General features: G+C 56.5%; 1 protein-coding gene across 3 annotated transcripts in view; it reads left to right on the top strand.

Moving 5' to 3' along the window:
- The window catches only part of TMEM94 (transmembrane protein 94), a 42,325-nt gene extending 19,837 nt beyond the window's left edge, over positions 1–22,488 (top strand). The window contains exons 1-31 of one of the 3 annotated variants that reach the window (XM_040989677.1): positions 2,226–2,279; positions 9,079–9,198; positions 9,480–9,607; positions 9,886–10,022; positions 12,067–12,269; positions 12,542–12,693; positions 12,889–12,991; positions 13,169–13,255; positions 13,461–13,577; positions 13,892–13,948; positions 14,213–14,317; positions 14,462–14,614; positions 14,793–15,002; positions 15,558–15,873; positions 16,028–16,201; positions 16,529–16,631; positions 16,736–16,956; positions 17,654–17,832; positions 17,923–18,061; positions 18,266–18,381; positions 18,516–18,615; positions 18,886–18,994; positions 19,174–19,363; positions 19,618–19,695; positions 19,954–20,039; positions 20,212–20,293; positions 20,624–20,772; positions 20,849–20,943; positions 21,049–21,142; positions 21,272–21,442; positions 21,546–22,488. In XM_040989677.1, the coding sequence (XP_040845611.1) occupies positions 2,226–2,279; positions 9,079–9,198; positions 9,480–9,607; positions 9,886–10,022; positions 12,067–12,269; positions 12,542–12,693; positions 12,889–12,991; positions 13,169–13,255; positions 13,461–13,577; positions 13,892–13,948; positions 14,213–14,317; positions 14,462–14,614; positions 14,793–15,002; positions 15,558–15,873; positions 16,028–16,201; positions 16,529–16,631; positions 16,736–16,956; positions 17,654–17,832; positions 17,923–18,061; positions 18,266–18,381; positions 18,516–18,615; positions 18,886–18,994; positions 19,174–19,363; positions 19,618–19,695; positions 19,954–20,039; positions 20,212–20,293; positions 20,624–20,772; positions 20,849–20,943; positions 21,049–21,142; positions 21,272–21,442; positions 21,546–21,618 (4,101 nt within the window). In that variant the 3' untranslated portion in view covers positions 21,619–22,488. Of the gene's footprint in view, positions 1–2,225; positions 2,280–9,078; positions 9,199–9,479; positions 9,608–9,885; positions 10,023–12,066; positions 12,270–12,541; positions 12,694–12,888; positions 12,992–13,168; positions 13,256–13,460; positions 13,578–13,891; positions 13,949–14,212; positions 14,318–14,461; positions 14,627–14,792; positions 15,003–15,557; positions 15,874–16,027; positions 16,202–16,528; positions 16,632–16,735; positions 16,957–17,650; positions 17,833–17,922; positions 18,062–18,265; positions 18,382–18,515; positions 18,616–18,885; positions 18,995–19,173; positions 19,364–19,617; positions 19,696–19,953; positions 20,040–20,211; positions 20,294–20,623; positions 20,773–20,848; positions 20,944–21,048; positions 21,143–21,271; positions 21,443–21,545 lie in introns of those variants that run through there. The other 2 variants (XM_040989676.1, XM_040989678.1) reach the window with 2 other exon arrangements.
- Positions 22,489–22,555: the final 67 nt, after the last annotated feature.

Genomic DNA, 22,555 nt, shown 5'->3' with positions numbered 1-22,555 from the left:
AATGGGGTTTCTTTTTTTTTTTTTAAAGATTTATTGATTTTTATTGGAAAGGCAGATATACAGAGAGGAGGAGAGACAGAGAGGAAGATCTTCCGTCTGATGATTCACTCCCCAAGTGGCCGCAATGGCCGGAGCTGAGCTTCTTCCAGGTCTCCCACATGGATGCAGGGTCCCAAGGCTTTGGGCTGTCCTCGACTGCTTTCCCAGGCCACAAGCAGGGAGCTGGATGGGAAGTGGAGCTGCCGGGATTAGAACTGGTGCCCATATGGGATCCCGGCATGTTCAAGGTGAGGACTTTAACCACGATGCCATCACATTGGGCCCCCTAATGGGGTTTCTACTATTGAGGTACAGGAGAATTGCATACACGAAGGTGCTTGCAAAGAGAACCCCCGGGGCCCAGGGTGGTCTGAGGCTCTTGGTAGGAGCAGCATGGGGACCAGTTGGCAGAGGTGACTGATGGTCAGGGCTCCATCATTCCCTGGCTCAGCCCAGGGTTAGTTTGGTTGTTGCTGGGTAGTTTTTTGCACCCCACGCCGTTCTCTGGCCTGCCAGCTCTCAGCGTCTCCTTCCCAGCCCAGCTCCTGACCTAGAGCCCCTGGTGGACCTGCTATAGTGCTGATACCTGGGTGCCTGGTATGGTTGCTCATGTGAGAGATAGCAGAAGGATGGGGAAGAGCTGTGAGGGGCTGTCCAACCCCTGGGCTTGCCCTCCTCTCCTTGCTGTCTTCTTTCAGGCCTGCCACACAGAAGGGAGCCAGTTTTTTGGCTTGTTCATCTTTGTGCTGGTCTTCATAGCGGCCAGCACAGGAGCTGATCCCACCCTCCCTGCCTTCCTGCTCCCAGTGGCAGCTTCCTGCCCTTCGAGGCTGGACTGCCTGGCCCCTCCTAGCTGTTCCCATTCTCTGTTTGGCAGGGCCCCACGGGGAGCTGTGCTAGAGCAGGGGGCGGGACGGAGAGGCTCTGGCTTTTTCTTCCCTTCCTTGCAGCTTGAGATGGTGTCGTCTAGGAAACCGAGGGCCCTGGAGAACCACGCTGGGCCTCCGGCTCTGCGCCTCAGCTAGGGGACCATTAGGCTGTGTCTTCTCCTTTGGGTTTATGGCCTGGCCCTAGATGGAGGAGTGTCTTCCCAGTGCCCGGCCCCTCCCGTCCCAGGGTACCTGTGCTGAGAAAGCTTCCCAAGCTCTGTGGATGCTCCAGGAGGTGAGGTGCATGCCGTAGGAGACCCACGTCGGAGGGGAGGTGCATGCTGACTAGGAGACATAGGTCTCCTCTTTCTGCCTGGAGAAGGAAAGACTTGGGTGTCTCTAGGTCCCAGCAGCCCGTGGGCAGTTGTATTTCTGTGTGTGGGCTTTCAGCTCATACCGATTAGTGGCTGGTGAGGGCCCTGCACCACCTGCCACCTGCAGGGAAGGTGCTGGGATGCTGCTGCTTGCTCCGCCCTCCTCCACTGGATTCCTTCTTTCAGAGCTTCCTGGTCCCCTCTTCTGCATCCCCCCCACCCCCTGCCCAGAACCTTCTCAATGGCCAGTCCTTCCCCTGCAGGCAGGATGTGCTGCTATTAATAACTCACACGTCCCCTCCCCTCCCACCCCCACTGCTCTGGCTGGTCTTGGCGAGATTGTATGCAGGGGCATTTGAGTGGCTTGGGGCTGTCTCGTAGTGACAGGCTCCAGGTCATCCCCTAGCCTTGCCCAGTGACGTGGGAGCAGGGCACTTTAGTCTGTGAAGAGAGCTGGTGTTACTACATCCCAAGGTGTACCTGACTCCTGGCAGTGGCCCTTGGAGTTCCGGACCGTTGGTAGTTCCTCCTGTTTGACAGGCTGGCTGGCTGGCCGGCCCTGGCTCTGCGTCAGGCCTCTGCTCACCCGGCCGTGGCCTCTGCTGAAGAACAAGCCAGGCTCCTGGACATCTGGCAGCGCATCCGACAAACTTTCTCCTTTCAACCCTTCTTTCTTTTCCGCCCTTTTCTTTGCTTTCTCTTCCCTTTCCTCCCTCCCCTCTCCCAGGCTGCTGTTGCAGCCGCTGCGCTGCCTCCTCCCTCCCCGAATCTGCAGCGAGACTGGAAATAGGCTGAATTAATCAGCACATTGAAGCTCTGCTCTGCTGCGCCCAGCTCTCCACTGCACCGGCTCCTCGCTCGCTCTCCAGCCCTTTCTCCTCTCCCCGCCAAGGGTGGTGTTGGGAGTTAGGGTGGCTAACTCCTTGTGGCTCAGCCTCTGCCCATGCTGTTTAAGCAGGCCGAGCTATGGATGCCCCCCCGGGGCAAAGGCAGCCGAGTGAGTATGCCAGCCTGGCTTTTACATTTGTCTTAACGATGCCTCGTTCTTACTTGGGGTTGCCTTAGAGCTTGCCACCAGGTTCCTGAAGACCGTGTAGCACAAGAGGCTGCTCCGTGAGTGTGAGTTAGCCGAGACCTTAGGAGGAGCCTGGGAGTAGAAGCCAGGAAGCTAGCATGTCTAGAGAGTGCCAGCTCAGTGTCCAAGGGGCCTGCCAAGGGATGCTAGGACCCAGGTCTCCAGGCACAGGTGACAGGGGCTTGCAGCCTGTATGGGGCCACACAGGGGTCAGAGGAGGAGCTGCTAGGGCCAGGATGGTCTTTGGCAGGATCTTAGTGGCTGCAGGAGGTGGGCAAGAAGGTAGACAAAAGTGCTTAGTTCAGCATGCACCTGGCAGAATGAGGAAGAGCAGGCAGTAGCTCCCCTCCAGTCTCTGACTTGCCTGGCTGCAGGTGGAGCGTGGCTGTGTCTTGTCCAACTCCAGAGAGTAGATGGTAATGTCGGCTGTCTTGGCATTGTGTGGAATCTGGCTTTGTTGTTCTTTCTCTGCTTGCACTGACTGAGAGGGATGTGGCCTCGTGGACCTAGGGAATGTGCCCCAGCCACTTCCATTGGGTGGTTATCTGCTGTTGTGAAGGCCTCAGGTCAAGGTCTAAATTGGTGACTTGTCTACCTGAGCCAGCAGCCTTGATGCTGCTGAAGCAGGTGGAGTAGGAAAGAAAACAACTGTCGTGCCAGCGGAGCCTTGGCGGCACTCCCAGCAGGCAAGGGCTGGACTGGGGCTTCTGGCTCTGCATCACTGGAGAAATTTGACTGAGGTGTGCACAGGGGAGGCCGGGTGGGTCATCTCTCAGAAGGTGCTTTAGACGAACCAGATGTCTGCCATCAGACCTGCATGTGGTGGATTCCCGATGGCTAAAGCTGTTTCCGCATCCTGGTGTCCCCCTGAGTTTCTGAGCCCCGCCCCGCTCACTTCACATGCCAGTGCAGAGAAGGCGCCCTGTGCAGGATGGGATTTCGCATGCCAGCCTCCCCTGGGCCGGCTGCCTTAGAGCTCCCGTGCAGCCTGGTCTGTTTTAGCAGTGAACTGGGTTTGATTCTACGCACAGAGCTGCAGGGTCAGTGGAAGAGCAATGCCCTCTCCTTCCTTCCCTTTGGGGTAGACGCGCTGCTCACCCAGGAAGTCTCTGGCGGTATCTGGTAATGGGATTCGGTGGGAATTTTTAGCACCAGGGACTCAGGACAGATCTCATTATCTTTGTCTGCTTACAGCAAGATTTTTGCTGCCCCTTTTTTGATCCCATCAGGTGAGAAGATTGTGTTCTTGTTTCGGTAATAGGAACGGCCCCCATTCTTCGTTCCCTTGCTGTGGTCGCCCCTGTTGGTGCCGAGGCACACAGGTGCACAGTCTGATTCTGTGGACACATAAAGGCTGGTGGAGCTTGCTCACCCACCGGCCCATTCTGAATCTTTTGGGATGTGTGGAGACGTCCCATTATGTTCCTTTGCTGGGCTCTATCATCATGTGGGGCAAAGCTGAGGCAAGTTGAGAGAAAACGGTGATGTGGCCTTTTGCTCGGGCACTCCTGCCATCTCAGAGGGCTGGAATAAACTAGGCTGAAGGCTGCGTCCTTGCCACTGGGCCAGCCTGTGCGGGGAGACACTTCCTTTGGGCAGCATGTAATTAAAGAGTGGCTTACTTTGCCTCTGCTGTACTGTCTTTAATTGCCAGTCTGTAGCTGGTGTCCCTGGCCAGACACAACATGCGGGGGCAGACACACAGATAGCCACTGCAGATGCCCTGCCCCGGGATCATCTGCCACCCTCTGGCCCATCCCTCCTCCACCTGGTGAGGGCAGAGTACAGCCACTAGCACCTGGGGGGGGGGCAACAAGTGTGACAGACTGGATAGTGGCGAGAAGAGGAGTCTGTCCTGGGCTCTGACTGGCCGCACAGAGCCAGCAGGTGGTAGGACGCCCACCATGTGACCCCTGGGGATGGGAAGTGCCCAGGTGTGCAGGCCCAGCAGGAGGACAGGCACCACCCCCCCATCGGCTGTAGACTGTCTTCTGCCCTTTTGAAAATGACCTTTCTGAATGGAGGGTGCTTCGTTTCAGGGCCCCCAGCAGTCTCCTGTCTTCTTCCCATTCCCCTCTCCTGGATGTGCAGGCCAACCCTAGCACTTCTGCCTCCAGTGTGTTCTCTCACTTGATCACTTTGGGAGGTCTGGCCCAGGCAAGTCCATCCTGGGAACTGCTGTCAGAAGGAAGCCTGGAAGGCTGAGCCTGGGGCACTGAGCCCAGGGACAGAGGCCCCAAAGAGGGAAGGCTGCGGAGGCCTGGATTTCTCTGCTGGGCTTCCTGGGAACTACTCTGGCCGGGTCCTCAGCTTCTTTGGGAGGGAGGATCTGGCACAGCACTGTGGCTCAACCCCTTCGATAGGAGAAGGTTTCCTGCTTTCTTTTCCTCTTCCTCTTCCCCTCCTCTTCCTCCCTGAGCTTTCTGCCCCTCCTTGACAGGAGCTCCAGGAGGCAGTAGTTCCAGCTTCAGACCTGTGGGCTTTGGAGAACAGTAGTTCCCCAGGCAGGGTGGGGGGGTGGGGGGTGGTGGGCCCATTCCTGGGGGAGCTGAAATAACCAGTTTATCCCATTGGGGAAGAAGCAGTTCTTATCTGCATAATCCCCCAAAGCCACCGTGGAGAGCAGGGATTTGGGGAGATTTAGGCCGGGAGCTGGGAAGCTTCTGCTGGGCCCCTTCTGGAAGCCCCTGCTCATCTTGCAGCACTGGGAGCTGGCAGCAGGCCAGCCCTGGAGGCCGCTCTCAGGCGCAGCCACAAGGCCAGGGATGTGGCAGAGGAACCTGCCCTATCCGAGCTGTGTGTCCTGCAGGGGTTGAGGCCTAGTTGTCCAAGAGGACATTCTTTGGAGACAAGAGAATGTTCTTCAGCTGACAAAGCCAGTGTGGGTTTCTCCCTGGTGCAGGGTGCCAGAAGGGCAGTTCTGTGGGCCTTAATGGAGAGGCTGGGCTGCGAGACACAGCAGCCTGGGCCCAGTGCCCTTAACCTGGCCTTCTCAGGAGTCCCTTCCTCGGTGCCATAGGGCCTGGATGCACTCCTCCAGCTCAGGAACTTTGCTGATGCAAGTGCATGTTGGTGCTCTTCAGGGGCCCTCAGGATGGACTCCCTTCAGGCCTTTCTGGGAGCTAACTTTGCTATAGGACTCCAGAGTTGAGAATTTTGTTCTGTTAGAGTGTCAGTATAGTGTTAGAGTATTAGAATAGTAGAATGCTAGGCCAGGCTGTCAGGCCCCTTGGTGCCAAGAAGCCACTGCTTTGCTTAGTTAGGATAAGCCAAGGCCATTGGGAGATGCCACCCTAATCAGGATGAGTTAGGGCTACTGACCAGTGTCCCAAGCCCTATCTACAGAATCCACCCGGGTCCAGTTCTAGGAAACGGGATGTGCTATTGATACCCAGATCCCATGGCCATGATGTGTTTGAAGTGTGTTACTTTGATTGGATAATGTGTTATTCTTAAAATTGACTTGCTGTGTTTGGATTTGTGTGGGCTATGATGTATGTAATGCCCAAGAGAGCCCTATAGAATCAGAAGCCTTTCTCTGGTTCAGGGTCCGAACCCCCCTTGGCTGGCCTGCATGCCCCAAGAACGGTCTGACCCCAGCATGCTGGCACAATAAACTGCTTGCTTTTGCATTACCAGTGAAATTCTTTGTCATTTCTGGGGGGCAGCCAAAACCAGACCCTAACAGTTCGGCCTGGAATTGGCTTCATCCCAAGGATGTGGCTTCAGTATATCCAGGGTGGGGCCTTGACACCCTTGTTTTTAAAAACTCCAGGTGTTCTGCTACAGACTTGTTTGTTTTCTTACAGACTTGTTTGATAGGCCCTGATTAAGGTATTGTTGCCAGAGTGAGGTAGGGGGTATAGGTTAAGATGTTGCTAGGGATGCTTGCATCCAGTATCAGAGTGCCCGGTTTATGCCTGGTTCCATTTTCAGCCCAGCTGCATGGTAAGTGTGTATCTTGGGAGACAGCAGGTGGGGACCTAAGTGCTTGGGCCCCTGCTATCTGCATGGGAGACTTGGATTGGCTTCTATGCTTGTGGCTTTGAGCTGGCCCAGACCTGGCTATTATAGACATTTGAGGAGTGAACCAGTAGATGAAAAAATGTCTGTCTTTGCCTTTCAAGTAAAGTGAAAATAAATAAGTAATTAAAACAATGATTGCAAAAGATAATATTTAAAAAGGTATCGTTGTTCTTCCATTCATTCATTGAGCTTGTATGCAGCAGGCATTTTCCTAGTAGTTGGAGAGGTAGGGCAGGACATGCTGAAATGAAAATGCGTAGTCCCTATATTCAAGAATTGGCAGTTGAGTGAGAGCCATCACGCAGACCCTCCCTGCCGTGCATAGTCGGGCTTGGGGACAACAGCCTTGAGAAGGTGATGCCTGAGCCAAGTCTCTTTTTTTTAAGATTTCTTTATTTGAGGAGGCTGGTGAGATGGCTCAGTTGGCCAGTCCTCACCTTGCAAACTTCAGCATTCAGCATTCCATATGGGTACCAATTCATGTCCTGGCTTCTCAACTTCCCATCCAGCTCCTTGCTTGTGGCCTGCGAAAGTAGTAGAGGACGGCCCAAAGCCTTGGGACCCTGCCCCCAGCATGAGAGACTTGGAAGAAGCTCCTGGCTCCTGGCTTTGGATTGGCTCAGCTCCAGCCATTGCTGTCATGTGGGGAATGAACCAATGGATGGAAGATCTTTCTGCGTCTCCTCTCTGTAAATCTGACTTTCCAATAAAAATAAATAAATCTTATTCTTTTGACTGCAGCAGGTAGGCTGGACCAGACCTAGGCTGGAACCAGGAGCCTGGGAACTCTGCCTGCTTGGACAGCAGCGGCCCAGGCATGTGGACCTTCCTCCGCTGCGTCCCCAGACATGTTAGCTGGACTGGTTTGATGAGCAGTAGGACTCTGACTGGCACTTGCATGGGATGCTAGCTTTGCATGTGGTGGCTTCACTCGCTGTGCTACAATGCCAGTCTCTGAGCAGAGCCTGGAAGGAGAAGCAAGAGCTGTGGAGGGTGGGCAGCCAGGACATCCCTGGAGACAGGCACGTGGGAGGAATGGCAGGGAGGTGGCTGGGAAGGGCCTCACTACGCAGGTGCTGGGGTCTGTACTGGATTTTCAGGTTAAGGGGCATGTGTCTGTTCTGCTACACTGCTGTGGAAAGGGCAATGTTGGGAACTAGAGTTGGGGTAGGACCAAGGTCTGTCTGGGATATTCCAGAGTGTTAGGAGGGAGAGGGCATACTGGTGGCAAGGACTGGCTGGCATGGCTGGAATGTTGGACATATGATGCTCACTTGGGTTCTTGTCAAATAGCTAAGGGCACTTCAGGAGGTGTGGCTAGCCTACTTCAGGGTGGTGGTCAGGCTCGAATTCAACTGTAGGAGTCGAAGTGTATTAGGGGTGAATCTGTGACTATGGAGAAGTTGCCTAGGAAATATATAACAGTTGAAAGCTGACTTAGGATGGACTGCAGGAAAAGAGGAGATGGGGTCTGACCAAAGGGGTGGTCTCAACATAGCAGGAGGGCTCAGGGGGTAATCTGGCTAGTCCTTGTCCACTCCCATCCCAGCCCCTGTCCGTGGTGCCAGGAGGGGGTGGTGGAGCTGCTGTGTGCTCCATCTCTGGACACAGCTTTCATTTACCTTTTTTTTTCTTCTTCATATTTTTCATTTTCTTTCTTTCTTTCTTCTTTTAAAGATTAATTTATTTTTATTTGTAAGATTTACAGAGAGAAAGAGAGACATAGAGAAAGATCTTCCATCTGGTAGTTCTCTCCCCAAGTGGCCACAATGGCTGGAGTCAAGCTGATCCGAAGCCAGGAGCCAGGAGCTTCTTCTAGAGTGCAGGGTCCCAAGGTTTCTGGGCCATCCTTGACTGGTCACAAGCAAGGAGCTAGATGGGAAGTGGAACAGCTAGGATATGAATTGGCACATATTTGGGATCCCAGTGCTTGCAAGACGAAGATTTTAGCCACTAGGCTACTGTGTCAGGCCCAGCTTTCATTTTCTTGGTGTTGGGTCCTTCCTAGCACCTCAGTGCTGTAGGAGCTGCTCTTGAAAAATCTGAAAGAGCAGAATCCTTGAGACAACTTGGGAGGTTGGTGGCAGGAGCAGTCAGGGGGATGGAATTAGCCGGATGGCACTAGGTAATCAAGTGAAGGTGAGTGAGAAGATCCTGAGTAGGAGTGGGCCTTTGGCGAAAAGGTGAAGTGACTGGTTAGGGTGTCCGCTTGCCATGTTGGAGAGCCAGTTTTTGTTGTTTTTGTTTCAAGATGTACTTGTTTTTATTGGAAATTCAGATTTACAGGAAGAAGGAGACATGGAGAGATTTTTGCATTCACTCATTGACTCCCCAATGGCCACTATGGCTGGAGCTGAACTAATCAGAAGCCAGGAGCCAAGAGCCTCCCCCAGGTCTCTCACATAGGTGCAGGGGCCCAAAGAATTAAATCATTCTCTGTTGTTTTTGAGACCAGAAGTAGGAAGCTGGATGGGAAGTGGAGCAACTGGGACATGAACTGGTGCCCATACAGGATGCTGGTGCTTGTACATAGAGGATTAGCTTGTTGAGCCACCACGCTGACCCCAAGAGAGCCAGGAGAGAAGTGGGAATGACGGAGGGAGGGAGGCCTAGGGAGTGGGAGGTACAAGTAACTGTCCAGCCTGCAGTGACCTGGGGTGTTGGGGAGCCGCTGAGCACAGCCTGTTCTCTGCAGGGAGAGCCCCCCTCGGCCCTGGGCCTGTCCACCCGGAAAGCCCTGAGCATCCTGAAGGAACAGCTGGAGGCGGTGCTGGATGGACACCTCAGGGAGCGCAACAAGTGTCAGACGTGGAAGGTGAAGCATGTCTTCTGTGAAATGTTTCCTGTGGGGAAGTAGCCCCCACGCATGTGTGATGGAGGGAACCCTGCTTGAGGCTGACCTCTGGGCTGTGTGACCCCTGAGGCTGCAAGCAGCTGACCACTGGGTGGTGTGACCCCCTTAAGCCTCTTGGGCTGTCAGACAGAAGGCAGCTTCCTGACCCCACGTGCTGCAGGAGCCCAGCAGTCTGGCCCCTGTGGGGCTGGGGAGAGTGGGCTGTGGGAGGCTGCTCACTGCCTGCCGCCGTCCCTCCCTAGGAGGCGTGGAGAAGCAGCTTTCTGCACCACAGTAACCGCTGCTCCTGTTTCCATTGGCCGGGGGCCTCACTGATGCTGCTGGCCGCGCTGCTGCTGCTCGGCTGTCATGGGGGCCAGCCAGCGGGGAGGTAAGAGGGACGTCCCTGCTCTGGACAGCTGCCCCCTATTGCCCCACCCACCATTCCAGGGCTGGGAGGGGCTCAGGAATGGTATAAGAATCTCTTCAATCCTTCAACTGGCACCCAAGGCCTGGTTGGGGCCACAGAATTAGCAGAAGCTGGGGAAAAAAAAAAAAAAACACACACACACACACACACAAAAACAAAAAGGATCTGGGCTAGGAAGGGGTTTGTGGGGTCCTGCAGGCTAGGGATGCTCTGTCAATACACCCACTGTTCTGAGCCAGTGCTGGAGTGGAGCTGGTGAACGCCTTGGCGCTGTTTCTGCTGCTGCTTCTTACCCTCGTTCTCACGTGGTGGCAAGCCTGGCTGAAGCGTCGGGAGGTAGAGCGGAGGCTCCGTGGGATCATCGACCAGATCCAAGGTGAGGCCAGTGCCAGGTAGATGCCCTGGGGAAGCTGCTGGGGAAGATGCCCTTGTGTGTGAGAGCTTGCCTCATGCCCCGGGGGCTGTCCTCTGGGCAGAAGAAGGATGTCCTGGCCGCCTGTCTGTCTGTCTACCTACATTCCTAGCCATCCATTTAGTATTTGAAAGGTAGAGTGACAGAGAATGAGGGAGAGGGATCATTTGCTTGCTGGTGTACCCCCAATGCCCGCAGCAGCTGGGGCCAGGCCTTGCTGAATCCAGGGATGGGGAGCTGCATCCTGGTCTCCCATGGAGTTGGTTGGAAGTGAACCAAGTGCATGTGGCCATCCTTCTCTGCCTGCTAGGCATGCTAGCAGGCTGCTGGATTGGAAGTGAGGAGTAGTCAGGACTGAAACCAGGCACTCGGTGTAGGATGTGAGCATCCTGAGTGGCAGCTTCATTGGCTGGGCACAGTGCCAGCCCTAAGTGGGCATGTGAGAGTCATGCATGCCGCTGGGGCACAGGAGGACTGATGGTGACACAGTGAGGCTTGTGGACTTGCTAACGCTGGGAACGTGAACAAGAAGACCCCTCTTTCTTTCTTCCTTCATTTTTTAAAAGATTTGTTGATCTAGGGCCTGGTATGATGACTCAGTTGGTTAATCCTCACTTTGCAAATGCCGGGATCCCATTGGGGCACCGGTCCATGTCTTAGCTACTCTACTTCCGATCCAGCTCCCTGCTCGTGGTCTGGGAAAGCAGTCAAGGATGGCCCAAAGCCTTGGGCCCCTGCACCCACGTGAGAGACCTAGAAGAAGCAGATGGAAGATGTTTCTCTGTATCTCCATGTAAGATCTGCATTTCCAATAAATAAATCGTTAAAAAAATATGTATTTAGGGCCTGGTGTGGTAGCCTAGCAGCTAAAGTCCTTGATTACACATGCTGGGATCCCATGTGCACGCCGGTTCTGATCCCGGCAGCCCCAGAAGATCTTCTTTGTCTCTTCTCCTCTCTGTATATCTGACTTTCTAATAAAAAAGAATGTAAAATTATTTATTTATTTATTGGAAAGGCAGAGGTACAGTGTGAGAAAGAGAGGGGGAGAAAGAGAGAAAAATCTTCTATTTGATTTACTCCCCAAATAGCAGCAATGGCCAGAACTAGGCCTGTATGAAGCCAGGAGCCTGGGGCTTCTTCCTGGTCTCCCACATGGGTGCAGGAGTGCAAGTGCTGGGGCCATCCTCAGATGCTCTCCCATGCTCACTACCTGGAAGCTGGATAGGAAGTGGAACAGCTCGGTCTTGAACTGGTACTATTATGGGAGGCCAGCATCACTAGTGGTGGCTTCACCCATCACGTCACAGTGCTGGCCCCGGGAAGACCCCCTCTTGGCAGGAACACAGCTGCAGTTTTTTCTTCCAAGTCTGTCTTGCCTGGTAGCATGGGGCCTGGGGAAGTGAGGAGACAGATGGATAGAGAATTCTGAGACGCTACAGTCCCGGGGCTGGGGTGGGGGATCCAGGAACCCACAAGGGAGCAGCCTCCTTCCTAGAGGACAGGGTAGTTGTCCTTCCTGTTGTCCAGATCCTTGGGGACCAGGCTGCCTACAGGCCTATGTCCCACTGTTCTCTGTCTGGTGAGCTGTTCCATGTGACTGACTCCAGCCTATTCCTCAGGGCCCATCCCAAGCTCTCCTTCTCCTGGGTGCTGATTAGATCGGCCAGATGATGGGTCTGCTCCTGCTCCAATACTGCCACTTCACTGTGGTCTTTGTTAAGCCACCCACTGGCTTGTGGTTACTGTGGGGCAGGGACCCTGTTGTCTTCCCCTGACCTTGCAGGCCCTGAGCAATACCTGGCAGGTGCATTTGATTGGGATGGGGGTCCAAGCGCAGAGCTCCAGGCGTTGAGAGGAGGTGGAGGTGCCCAGGCTGGTGTCATGTTGGACACAAGGTTTAGGTTGGCGCAGACCTTCAGGGAAGGTAGAAGGGCAGTGACAACAGCTGGCTGGTGTCTGGAGTTGTGGGTAAGAAAGGCATTTTCCTACTCTCCATTTTTGTTAGATGCGCTTAGGGATGACAAGGAGATCAAGTGGCCCAATACCCTGTATCCAGACCTCCACATGCCCTTTGCACCATCCTGGTCCCTGCACTGGGCCTATCGGGATGGACATCTGGTCAACCTGCCAGTCAGCCTGTTGGTGGAAGGAGACATCATAGCCCTGAGACCTGGCCAAGAGTCTTTTGCATCTCTGAGAGGGATCAAGGTAGCTTTCAGCTGTGCTCCTTCCCGGGACATGCATGTGGTGGCACCAGCCACAGGCCATGGGGGAAGTGTGGGGAGGGGAACTCCTGGGCTTGATTCTGAAGCTTCCGGCCTGCATGTGGGCTTCATGGCAAGGCTTCCTGGGTCCTTTAGCACTAGGAACCCAGTCCCAAATGATGCTACTGATTGACGGCTCCAGCCCTGGGAGGCGGCTCCAGCATGAGTGGCCACCATAAGGCCTTCCCTCCTCTCGCTGTCCTCTCGCTGCTGCAGGATGATGAGCACATTGTCCTGGAGCCAGGGGACCTGTTTCCGCCTTTCTCCCCACCACCCTCACCCCGGGGAGAAGTGAAGAAAGGACCCCAGAACCCCCAGCAGCACCGGCTCTTCCGCGTCCTGGAGACCCCTGTGATTGACAATGTCAGGTAGGGGGCTTCTCTGCCTCCTCCTGTCGCCATCCTCTCCCTGGGGTGTCCCATGGGGTAGGGGCCTTGGTCACTCCAAGGCTTCTTAAGGACAGGCTAATGCTCAGTCTGGACCAAGAGACTCGCAATCCCTCCAGCATGGGTGGTTCTGGCCTCTCCCCTTGGTTGGGCTCTGAGGCTCCCTTCTCTCTGCAGATGGTCCCTGGACATGGCCCTGTCCCGCCCAGTCACTGCTCTGGACAATGAGAGGTTCACAGTGCAGTGCGGGATGCTGCACTATGCTGTGCCTGTGGTCTTGGTGCGTCCCAGGGCAGGCTTCCAGGGGCGGGGAGGGCGCCAATCTTGAGGAACCTCTGGGGTCAGACCCAGACAGGCACAAAAACGAAGGCAGAGGGCCCAAAAGGGAGGGAGCCATGGGGCCTAGCTGCCTGGTAGGCGTGGGCTTTAGGCCACAGTTTTCCCACTGTTTTTCTAGGCTGGATTCCTGCTCACCAATGCCCTGCGCTTCATATTCCATGCTCCCGGGGTCACCTCCTGGCAGTACACACTCCTCCAGCTGCAGGTGAGGACACCATTCTTCTCTGTTGCCTGTCACTGTCTGCAGCCCAGGGGCCACCCAGGCCTCTGCCCCGGAGCTCCTCCTTCCCTGCCTCGCCTGGCTCCCAGATGGTTGACTTTTTCCATCCAGGGGCAGCCCCATGGCCAGGGCCAACCCTTCCCTCCCCAGGCTCACAGCTGCTTAGGGCCTGTCGTGTCCGCTCCCCCAGGTGAACGGCATGCTGCCTGTCCTCCCCCTGCTCTTTCCGGTCCTCTGGGTTCTCGCAACGGCCTGTGGAGAAGCCCGTGTCCTGGCCCAGATGAGCAAGGCCTCGCCCAGCTCCCTGGTAGGTGGCTCCCATGCCTCTGGCTGATGGAAAGCCAGGGCCCTGGTGGCAGAAATCCAGGCCTGCTGTGGGCTGGGCATGCAGAGACAGTGGAAGGCACTTCAAGGGCTCAAGTCCTCTGTACCTGAGGAGCCTCTGGCCAGGCCCTAGGGTAAATGAGCATCCATGTGACCCTTTCCAATGGGTCAGGGCTGCCCTTTGCCCTTTATAGCTCTGGGACTGGGCACCTTGCCCATGTGTGTCCCCTTCCTGGCCAGTATAAAGGACCTTCGAAGATAGCTTTTCCCTCACTAAAGTGTACGCTCTCTCTGCAGCTGGCCAAGTTCTCGGAGGACACTCTCAGCAGCTACACAGAAGCCACCTCCTCCCAGGTACACTGACCTCAGGTCCCTGGAGCCAGCCCAGCTCCCTCAGGCTTCTTCCTGGAGCCCTGGGGCCTCCAGCTGGACTCCGAAACTCTAACCCCAGCCCTGTCCGCCTTAGAGCTGGGCCTGTTCCTTTAACACACGGGTGCCCTGCCCCACACAAGGGCCTCTCTACTCCAGCTTCCATTGCTCTCTCAGACTTGCCCCAAGTCTTACCCTAGTGGCCATCTTCAGGGAAGTAGGCTGAGCTCCCAATTGCCTTCCAACCAGGAGATGCTGCGCTGCATTTGGGGCCACTTCCTCAGGGTGATCCGGGGGACGTCGCCAACACTGAGCCACAGTTCCAGCCTGTTGCATAGCTTGGGCTCGGTCACGGTGAGCTGGCTCTTATGGTAGGGCGTTTGCCACTCCAGGCCCACAGTCTGGATGACTCTGATTATCCGTTGGCCTGTAGGTTGCTCCTGGGCACACAGGGCTGATGCCCAGAACCATCCTACATCCCACTTCTCTCCCTTGCAGGTCCTGTGCTGTGTAGACAAACAGGGGATCCTGTCCTGGCCAAACCCCAGCCCGGAGACAGTGCTGTTCTTCAGTGGGAAGGTAGAGCCCCCTCACAGCAGCCACGAGGACCTCCCAGATGACCTGTCTACCCGCTCCTTTTGCCATCCGGACGTCGAGGAAGAGGTTCGGCTCTCATGGGCCTGACTGTGGGCCTTGCTGCATGGTCTTGGGGAGAGGAAGGAGGCTTCCGGCACCCTTGTGGTGTGCTTCTGAGCCACAGAAGCGAAGCCCTGAAGGGCCCAGAACTGTCGGGCCCCAGTCCTAGGCCTGTGCTCCCTGTTCTTCTCAGCCCCATGAACAAGATGCCCTCCTGGCTGGTTCCCTGAGCAATTCCCTGCACCTTTCCAACGAGCAGGAGCATGGTGACTGGCCTGGCGATGGCACCAAGCCCCCCGAGCCCCAGCCTCGCCACAAGATGCATGGCCGCAGCAAACACCCATCTGGCTCCAGTGTGAGCTTCAGCAGGGACACCGAGGGTGGCGAGGAGGAGGCTGCCAAGGTGAGCACAGGGAGGCTGAGCTGAATGGCCTCCTTGGCGTTCTGGCCGTCCTGGCCCCTCCTGCTAAAGGGGTACAGCCTAGTCTGGACCCATGGGGTCAGAAAGAGCAGAGAAGTCTCAGTACCCCGGCCTGGCCAGCAGGTCGGCCTTGCCTGATTCCCTTCTGTGACCTGGGCCCACCCCCTCCACTGCTCACCAGTGGTCCCTGGCTTCCTGATTTGAGTCCTGTAAACACACAAAGCCAGTGGGCTAGTGGGCTGATCCTGACCATGTCCCCAGGCTAGGAAGAGCCCTTGGTTTCCTCACTGGTCTGGCTGTCGCTTGATTTCATTGCTGCCAGGTCCCTGGTCTAGGTGCTGGCACCAGACAGGAGCCCAAGATGTATGAGAGCAAGATTCTGTAAGGGAGAGGGAGGACGGGCATGAGCGCTGTGACCTAGGAAGGGGGCTGTTCGGGTGTGGCTCTGGGCGGCAGTGGGAAGGCGCCCTCTACCCTGCTTGGAGGAAGGTGAGTCCAGGGCCTGCCCTCACCTCTTTCCCACTGTGGTTCCTGCAGGCCCAGCCTGGGACGGAGAGGGACCCCTATGAGGCTGAGGATTTTGTGTGTGACTACCATCTAGAGATGCTGAGCCTGTCCCAGGACCAGCAAAACCCTTCCTGTATCCAGTTTGATGACACCAATTGGCAGCTGCACCTCACTTCCCTCAAACCGTTGGGCCTCAATGTGCTGCTGAACCTGTGCAACGCCAGCGTGACCGAGCGCTTGTGCCGCTTCTCAGACCACCTGTGCAACATTGCGCTGCAGGAGAGCCACAGTGCCGTGCTCCCTGTGCACGTGCCCTGGGGCCTCTGCGAGCTGGCCCGCCTCATTGGTAGGTGCTCTCCTTGGGAGCCCGTCACAGGCTCTCTGTGCCTCAGACTTTATTCAAACAGGGTTAGGGTTAGGCCCTACCCGAGTCCCTAGGGAGCTGAGGTGCTGTGAACCTCCACCTGGAGGACCTGAAGTGCCTGTTGCTTGCCCTGTAGGTTTCACTCCTGGGGCCAAGGAGCTCTTCAAGCAGCAGAATCACTTGGCACTGTACCGCCTCCCCAGCGCAGAGACAGTGAAGGAGACCTCGCTAGGGCGGCTCTCGTGTGTCACCAAGCGGCGGCCTCCCCTCAGCCACATGATCAGCCTCTTCATCAAGGACACCACCACCAGTGAGCACCCCAACCTGGCCGGCCTGCTTCGCACTACACTCCAGAGCTTGGCATGGGTTCTACCCTGCCCCGCCTGTTGCTAGGGAAGACTGGGCAGATGAAAGGGATTGGAGTTGAGGGCCAAGGTTGGGATGGTGGTGACCACAGAAGATGGATTGTCCAAAGACCTGGAAGCATTAGTGTCTGCTTTACCTGCCCAGTGGTTTTCCCTTGGGACTTGCTCGACCTCGTATTGGCTTGAGATGTCCCCTTTGTCACTGGCTGTGTGCACCTGGCAGTCAGAAAGAAGGACACTCAGCCAGGCTTTTCTTCACCCTGCCCACTCAGGCACAGAGCAGATGCTGTCCCATGGCACGGCCGATGTGGTCCTGGAGGCCTGCACAGACTTCTGGGATGGAGCTGACATTTACCCCCTCTCAGGTTCTGACAGGTGAGTGATCAGCATTGGTTGGGCTTGCCTGTCCGCCTGCCTATCTTGCAGGCCTGTGGCGCTTTAGGACCACTCAACTCACTTCTACTCCATTCCCCTGGCAGAAAGAAAGTGCTAGATTTCTACCAGCGAGCTTGCCTGTCTGGTTATTGCTCCGCTTTCGCCTACAAGCCAATGAACTGCACCCTGTCCTCTCAACTCAACGGCAAATGCATTGAGCTGGTGCAGGTGCCTGGCCAGAGCAGCAGCATCTACACCATGTGCGAGCTACCTAGCACCATCCCCATCAAGCCGAGCACCCGCCGCAGCAGCTGGAGTTCTGACGGTATCACGCATACCTTCCCGAGAGGGGCAGGTGCTGGGGTTCCGGGGGGCTGGAGGGCTTCCCAAAGGCTCTGTCCTTGATGGCAGCCAAGATGCACTTCTTCTGGGTGCTGCACTAGGAGCACCATTCAACTGGGATGCCAGCCCTGGCTCTCCCTAACTGATGATCTGGGGGACTCCCTTTGTCTCTCAACCACAATAAGTGGGAGCTTGTTCTGCCCTCCTCACAGTTCTGTTGGGAGTTCAAGGCAGACACACATAGAGCAATTGTGGATTTAGAGGGGATTGGCCTTGTTAGACCCACCTGAAAGCCAAGGTCACTAACTTGGCCAGATCCAGCAGCTCAGAAGCTCTTCCCCACCCCCAGCTCTGCCACACACGCACACTCACAGGGTCTCAGGAACAAACCCAGGCAACTGTGAGCGGAAGCAAGTGCTGAGGGTGGGGCCAGTCCTGGAGCCCTGGAGCAGGACCAGGGGGGAGCTGTGGCCACAGCGTGCCATGGCTCCTCAGCATGGCTGCCTGACTGATGAACCCCTTCGTTGTCTTTTCTCCCTGTGCCGTGGCTGTGTGGTCCCCTGGGGTCCACGTGCTCATGATTTGGGTGTGGCCCTGGGCCGCCTCCTGGAATCGGCTGGTTCCTGGGTGTCCTGGCCACGTCCTGGCTGGCCTTTGTGCTTTGTGCCCGCCTGAAGAAGGGATCGGGGAGGTGCTGGAGAAGGAAGACTGCATGCAGGCCCTGAGCGGCCAGATCTTCATGGGCATGGTGTCCTCCCAGTACCAGGCCCGGCTGGACATTGTGCGCCTCATCGACGGGCTGGTCAATGCCTGCATCCGCTTTGTCTACTTCTCCTTGGAGGATGAGCTCAAAAGCAAGGTGAGGGAGAGGAGGCTCTCCCTCCGCCATCCCTGCCCCTTTTCCTCTCAGGCTGGGGCCTGTCTGTTCATTGCCATCTGCCTCTTACAGGTGTTTGCAGAGAAGATGGGTCTGGAGACAGGCTGGAACTGCCACATCTCTCTCACACCCAATGGGGACATGCCTGGCTCCGATATCCCCCCCTCCAGCCCCAGCCACGCAGGCTCCCTGCATGATGACCTCAATCAGGGTGAGGACAGAAGCTTGTTTTGGGAAGGAGGGGAGAAGTTTCCCTCAGCTTAGGTCCCTTCTGACAAGTACCTTCCTTTGGAAAATGGCTCCAATATTCCTACGAGAACTAGTCAGCAGGAGAGGGGTGGAGACCAGTGAATCTGCAGGGCCCACAAGGCCCCGGAAGGCTGGCCCCCGCGTGAAGGATGGGGTCTGCCCACAGTGTCCCGGGAGGACGCCGAGGGACTCCTGCTCATGGAGGAGGAAGGTCACTCGGACCTCATCAGCTTCCAACCCACAGACAGCGACATCCCCAGCTTCCTGGAAGACTGCAACCGGGTACAGTGGCAGTTCCTATCTGCTGCCCTTCTGGAGTGGGCCCCTGCTGAATCAGGGGAGAGACGGGAGGGAGGAGGGGTGGCAGACATAGTGGCAGGACCCAAGGCTAAGGGCTGCATCTCTGCTCTTGCCAGGCCAAGCTGCCCCGGGGCATCCACCAGGTGCGGCCTCACCTGCAGAACATCGACAACGTGCCTCTGCTGGTGCCCCTCTTCACTGACTGTACCCCTGAGAGTGAGTCCTGCCCCTTTCTGTGAGCTCGGTGGGGGTCCTCCCCTGGGCTCCCAGGGGAGGATGTGGGTCTCCCTTGCAGGGAGTGGAGAAACCTGGGCTGGGATTGGCTGGGCAGTCTAGTGAGCTGGAGCCATGGGCATGCCCATTATGGACAGTCAGAAGTGACAGCAACCATATTGCTTGGGCTAGGTGGCCTCCCGCTGCCTTTTGCTCTGCTGTCCCATGGGTGACTGCTCCTAATCCCCATATGGACTGTTCTTTTTTTCCCAGCCATGTGTGAGATGATCAAGATCATGCAGGAATATGGTGAGGTGACCTGCTGCCTGGGCAGCTCTGCCAACCTGCGTAATAGCTGCCTCTTCCTCCAGAGTGACATCAGGTCGGGTGGGGCCCTGGCACTGGCCAAGTACCTGTTAGGCATCCTTAGGCCTACATGGGTTGGGGGCGTATCCTCTGGCTCACCTCGCCTTGGCCAGTTTCGAGGCACCTGGGTGTGGTGGCAGGAGGAAGGGTTTCCACCCAGCGGGCATCACTGATGGGTGGGTTTGCCTTCCACAGCATTGCCCTGGATCCCCTGTACCCTTCCCGTTGTTCCTGGGAGACCTTTGGCTATGCCACCAGCACCAACATGGCCCAGGCCTCCGAGGGCCTTTCTCCCCTCCAGCTGTCAGGACAGCTCAATAGCCTACCCTGCTCCCTGACTTTCCGCCAGGAGGAGACCATCAGCATCATCCGGCTCATCGAGCAGGTGGGGGCACATTGGGGTGGGAGAGGAGCTTGGGGCCTGCGTGGGGCAGCCAGAGGCAGGAAGCTGAGATGTGATCAGAATCTGCCCTTCGTGCCCCTGCCCTCTGAACCGGCGGCCCTCTCCCAAGCAGGCAAATCGGCCTCCCCTTCCTTGCAGAAGCACTGGTAGTAGATGGCCCTCAGTTGGCACTGGTCAGCTGCAAGGCAGGAGAGTTGAGGGGGTCTGGGCCTTAATGTGTCCCTCTTGGTCCCCAGGCCCGGCATGCCACCTACGGCATCCGTAAGTGCTTCCTCTTCTTGCTGCAGTGCCAGCTGACCCTAGTGGTCATCCAGGTGAGTTGGGGTCCACACAGGCAGTGCCCCCACCCATCCCATTCCTTGGCCAAAGGGTCCATTCAGACCTGAGGAGGGAGGTAGCAGCATGGTCAAGGGATCCCATGCAGCCTTTGCAGGTGCCCCCATTCATAGAACAGTGCCCATTCCAGGCAGGCTGTGAATATGTCTGGGCATAATGTGGGGCCACCTGGAGGCCACAAGAATTGTGTTATTTGCTAGAATCTAATTGTGGGTTCCTGGACTCTCCTTGCCTAGTTCCTCTCCTGCCTGGTTCAGCTACCCCCACTGCTGAGTACCACTGACATCCTGTGGCTGTCGTGTTTCTGCTATCCTCTGCTCAGGTGAGAGCAATGCAGCCTGGCTGCTGGGCCAGAGTTCCGGAGGAGCCACTCAGGCCTTGTCTGCTATGGGACAGAAGGCACAGAGAGAATCCCAGTCTCCCCATCATGAGGCCTGGGGGACAGCAGGTCGTAGTCTCCGTCTCCATCTCTTCATCCAATCTCTGCTTTTCAGCATCTCTCTCCTGGGGAAACCCCCCCACAGCTCCATCATGTCTATGGCCACAGGGAAAAACCTTCACTCCATTCCTAAGAAGGTGAGCGAAGCAGACTCCTGAGTCTGGGTCTCCAGGGGAGGAACACAATTGTGGATGGGTCCAGGGGCAGAGCTGGAAGGCTGAGGAATTGGACTGCAGCTCCTGATTCCTGGTCTTTGCTCAGATCCAAGAGGAGCTGGTGTTCAAGCTGAGAGGGGTCCTTGCTGGGGGTACAGCGACTGCTGCTCAGCCCTGCTCCTGACTCCCCTTGCTGGCCATCCACTGAGAGCATGCACAATGTGTGAAATAGCCCAGCTGTGTGCCAGGCCTGATGTGCAGCTGGCAGCAGTGCTGGCCCCTGTGTCAGTGAGCGGCTTCCATCCCCCACAGACCCAGCACTACTTCCTGCTCTGCTTCTTGCTCAAGTTCAGCCTCACCATCACCTCGTGTCTCATCTGCTTTGGCTTCACACTGCAGAGCTTCTGTGACAGCGCCCGAGTGCGGAACCTCACCAACTGTTCCTCCATCCTGCTGCGCAGGTGGGTCCCGCCCTCCCCACCTCCTGGCTCTTCGAGCCCACCCACAGAAGCCTGAGCCCACATCTTGCTTTGGCAGTGATGACACCAGGGCTCCAGCCTGGTTTGAGGATTTTGCCAACGGGCTGCTGTCGGCTCAGAAGCTCACGGCTGCTCTGATTGTCCTGCACACTGGTGAGGATGCTCTCGAGCTGAGGCCAGGGACAAGGGGAGCAAGTGCTTGGGACAGTGGGAAGCTTGACACCTGCTGTTCCCCTGTCTCATTCCCATTCTCTCCAGTCTTCATCTCCATCACCCACGTGCATCGTACCAAGCCCCTGTGGAGAAAGAGCCCCCTGACGAACCTCTGGTGGGCTGTGACGGTGCCTGTGATGTGAGTAGCCCTCCTCTCCAACAGGGTCCTAAGGGCTGGGATTGAGGTCTCCTTGCGCTGTCGTGCTAAGACAGGAAGAAGCCAGAGGCCTCGGGGTTCATATGGTGCTGCCTCCTCCCCCTCTTGCAGCCTGCTGGGCCAGGTGGTCCAGACAGTGGTGGACCTGCAGCTGTGGACACATAGGGAAAGCCGCATCCACTTTGGCCTGGAGGATGTGCCCCTGCTGACGTGGCTCCTGGGCTGCCTGTCCCTGGTCCTCGTGGTGGTCACCAACGAGGTTGTGAAGTTGCACGAGATCCGGTGAGCTGAGCCCCAGCACGTCCCCTGGAGCCATCACTCCCGCCTCCCCTGCTACGTCGCCCTCTGGGAGGCTCTGTGCCAATCTGGACACTGTCCTTACCAGGGTCCGTGTCCGCTACCAGAAGCGACAGAAGCTGCAGTTTGAAACCAAGCTGGGCATGAACTCTCCCTTCTGAGTCACCGGCGTGCACCCTGGCCCATTTGAGCCTAAGGGTTGGTATCATCAAGGTTTCAGGGTTTGTTCTTACACCCTGTGAAGTTGGATGGTTTCCTGAAAGTGACAGGACACCCCAACCCTCCCCCTGGATACTCTTGAATGTAGAGGGGCCCTCAGCACCCATGCCCATGAGCGCCCCCTCCCCAACACCTCTGCTTTTGTTGCCAGATGTGGCCTCATAGTCAGGGCCTGACCGGCTCAGCCCTTGCTGGGAGAGCTGAATGGGGTGGTGACATACCCTCCCTGCCACTGCACACCCTATCTTCCTTGCACGAGGCCTGGGTGAGGCCCCTAGGACCCCTCCTATGAGCCTGATGGAGAAGGCCCCCTTCCCGCAGCCTTCTTGTGCCTGTGCTCATGGGGTACCTGGCCCAGGGCTCCCATGGCTCTGCCCCAACTCCCCTGTGAGATGTTTTTTACTGGGATGTATTTTTTATTGGAAATGAGCCTTTTAGGGATGAATGTAGACTGTTTGTATTAAAAAGACCTGTGGCTGGACCCTGAGGCAGTCACCAGGGGGTCCACACCTCCCCCTAGGGCTGTGGGTACTGAAGGGAATCACTCCCTCCGTCTACATCAATGGGTGACCCCAAGTTTGGACTTGGGGGTGATCCCTGGGCACAGAGGCAGACACACACAACCATTGCATGGAATGACATTTTCATTGGTGTTAGTTGGGGGAGGGGTTCAAGGTTACAGAACCAGGGCCTGTACCAGCTGGGCCAGGCCTCCAGCCCTGGTGGGGGCATTGGGCACAGCTGGACTCCCAAACCCCTCTCCCACTGTGTCTTCTCAGGCAGTTAATAGATAGAATAAATTTCATTTAAAATATATGCATTTCTCTCTGCTTAAAAAATAACATTTACAGTTGAAAAAGTTTGGACTCTGGGGAGGTG

This window comes from Ochotona curzoniae, unplaced genomic scaffold (genome assembly GCF_017591425.1).
Source record: "Ochotona curzoniae isolate NIBS_2020 unplaced genomic scaffold, NIBS_Ocur_1.0 contig_523, whole genome shotgun sequence".
NCBI classification, from domain to species: Eukaryota; Metazoa; Chordata; class Mammalia; order Lagomorpha; family Ochotonidae; genus Ochotona; species Ochotona curzoniae.
This window is presented reverse-complemented; position numbering and strand designations above follow the sequence as displayed.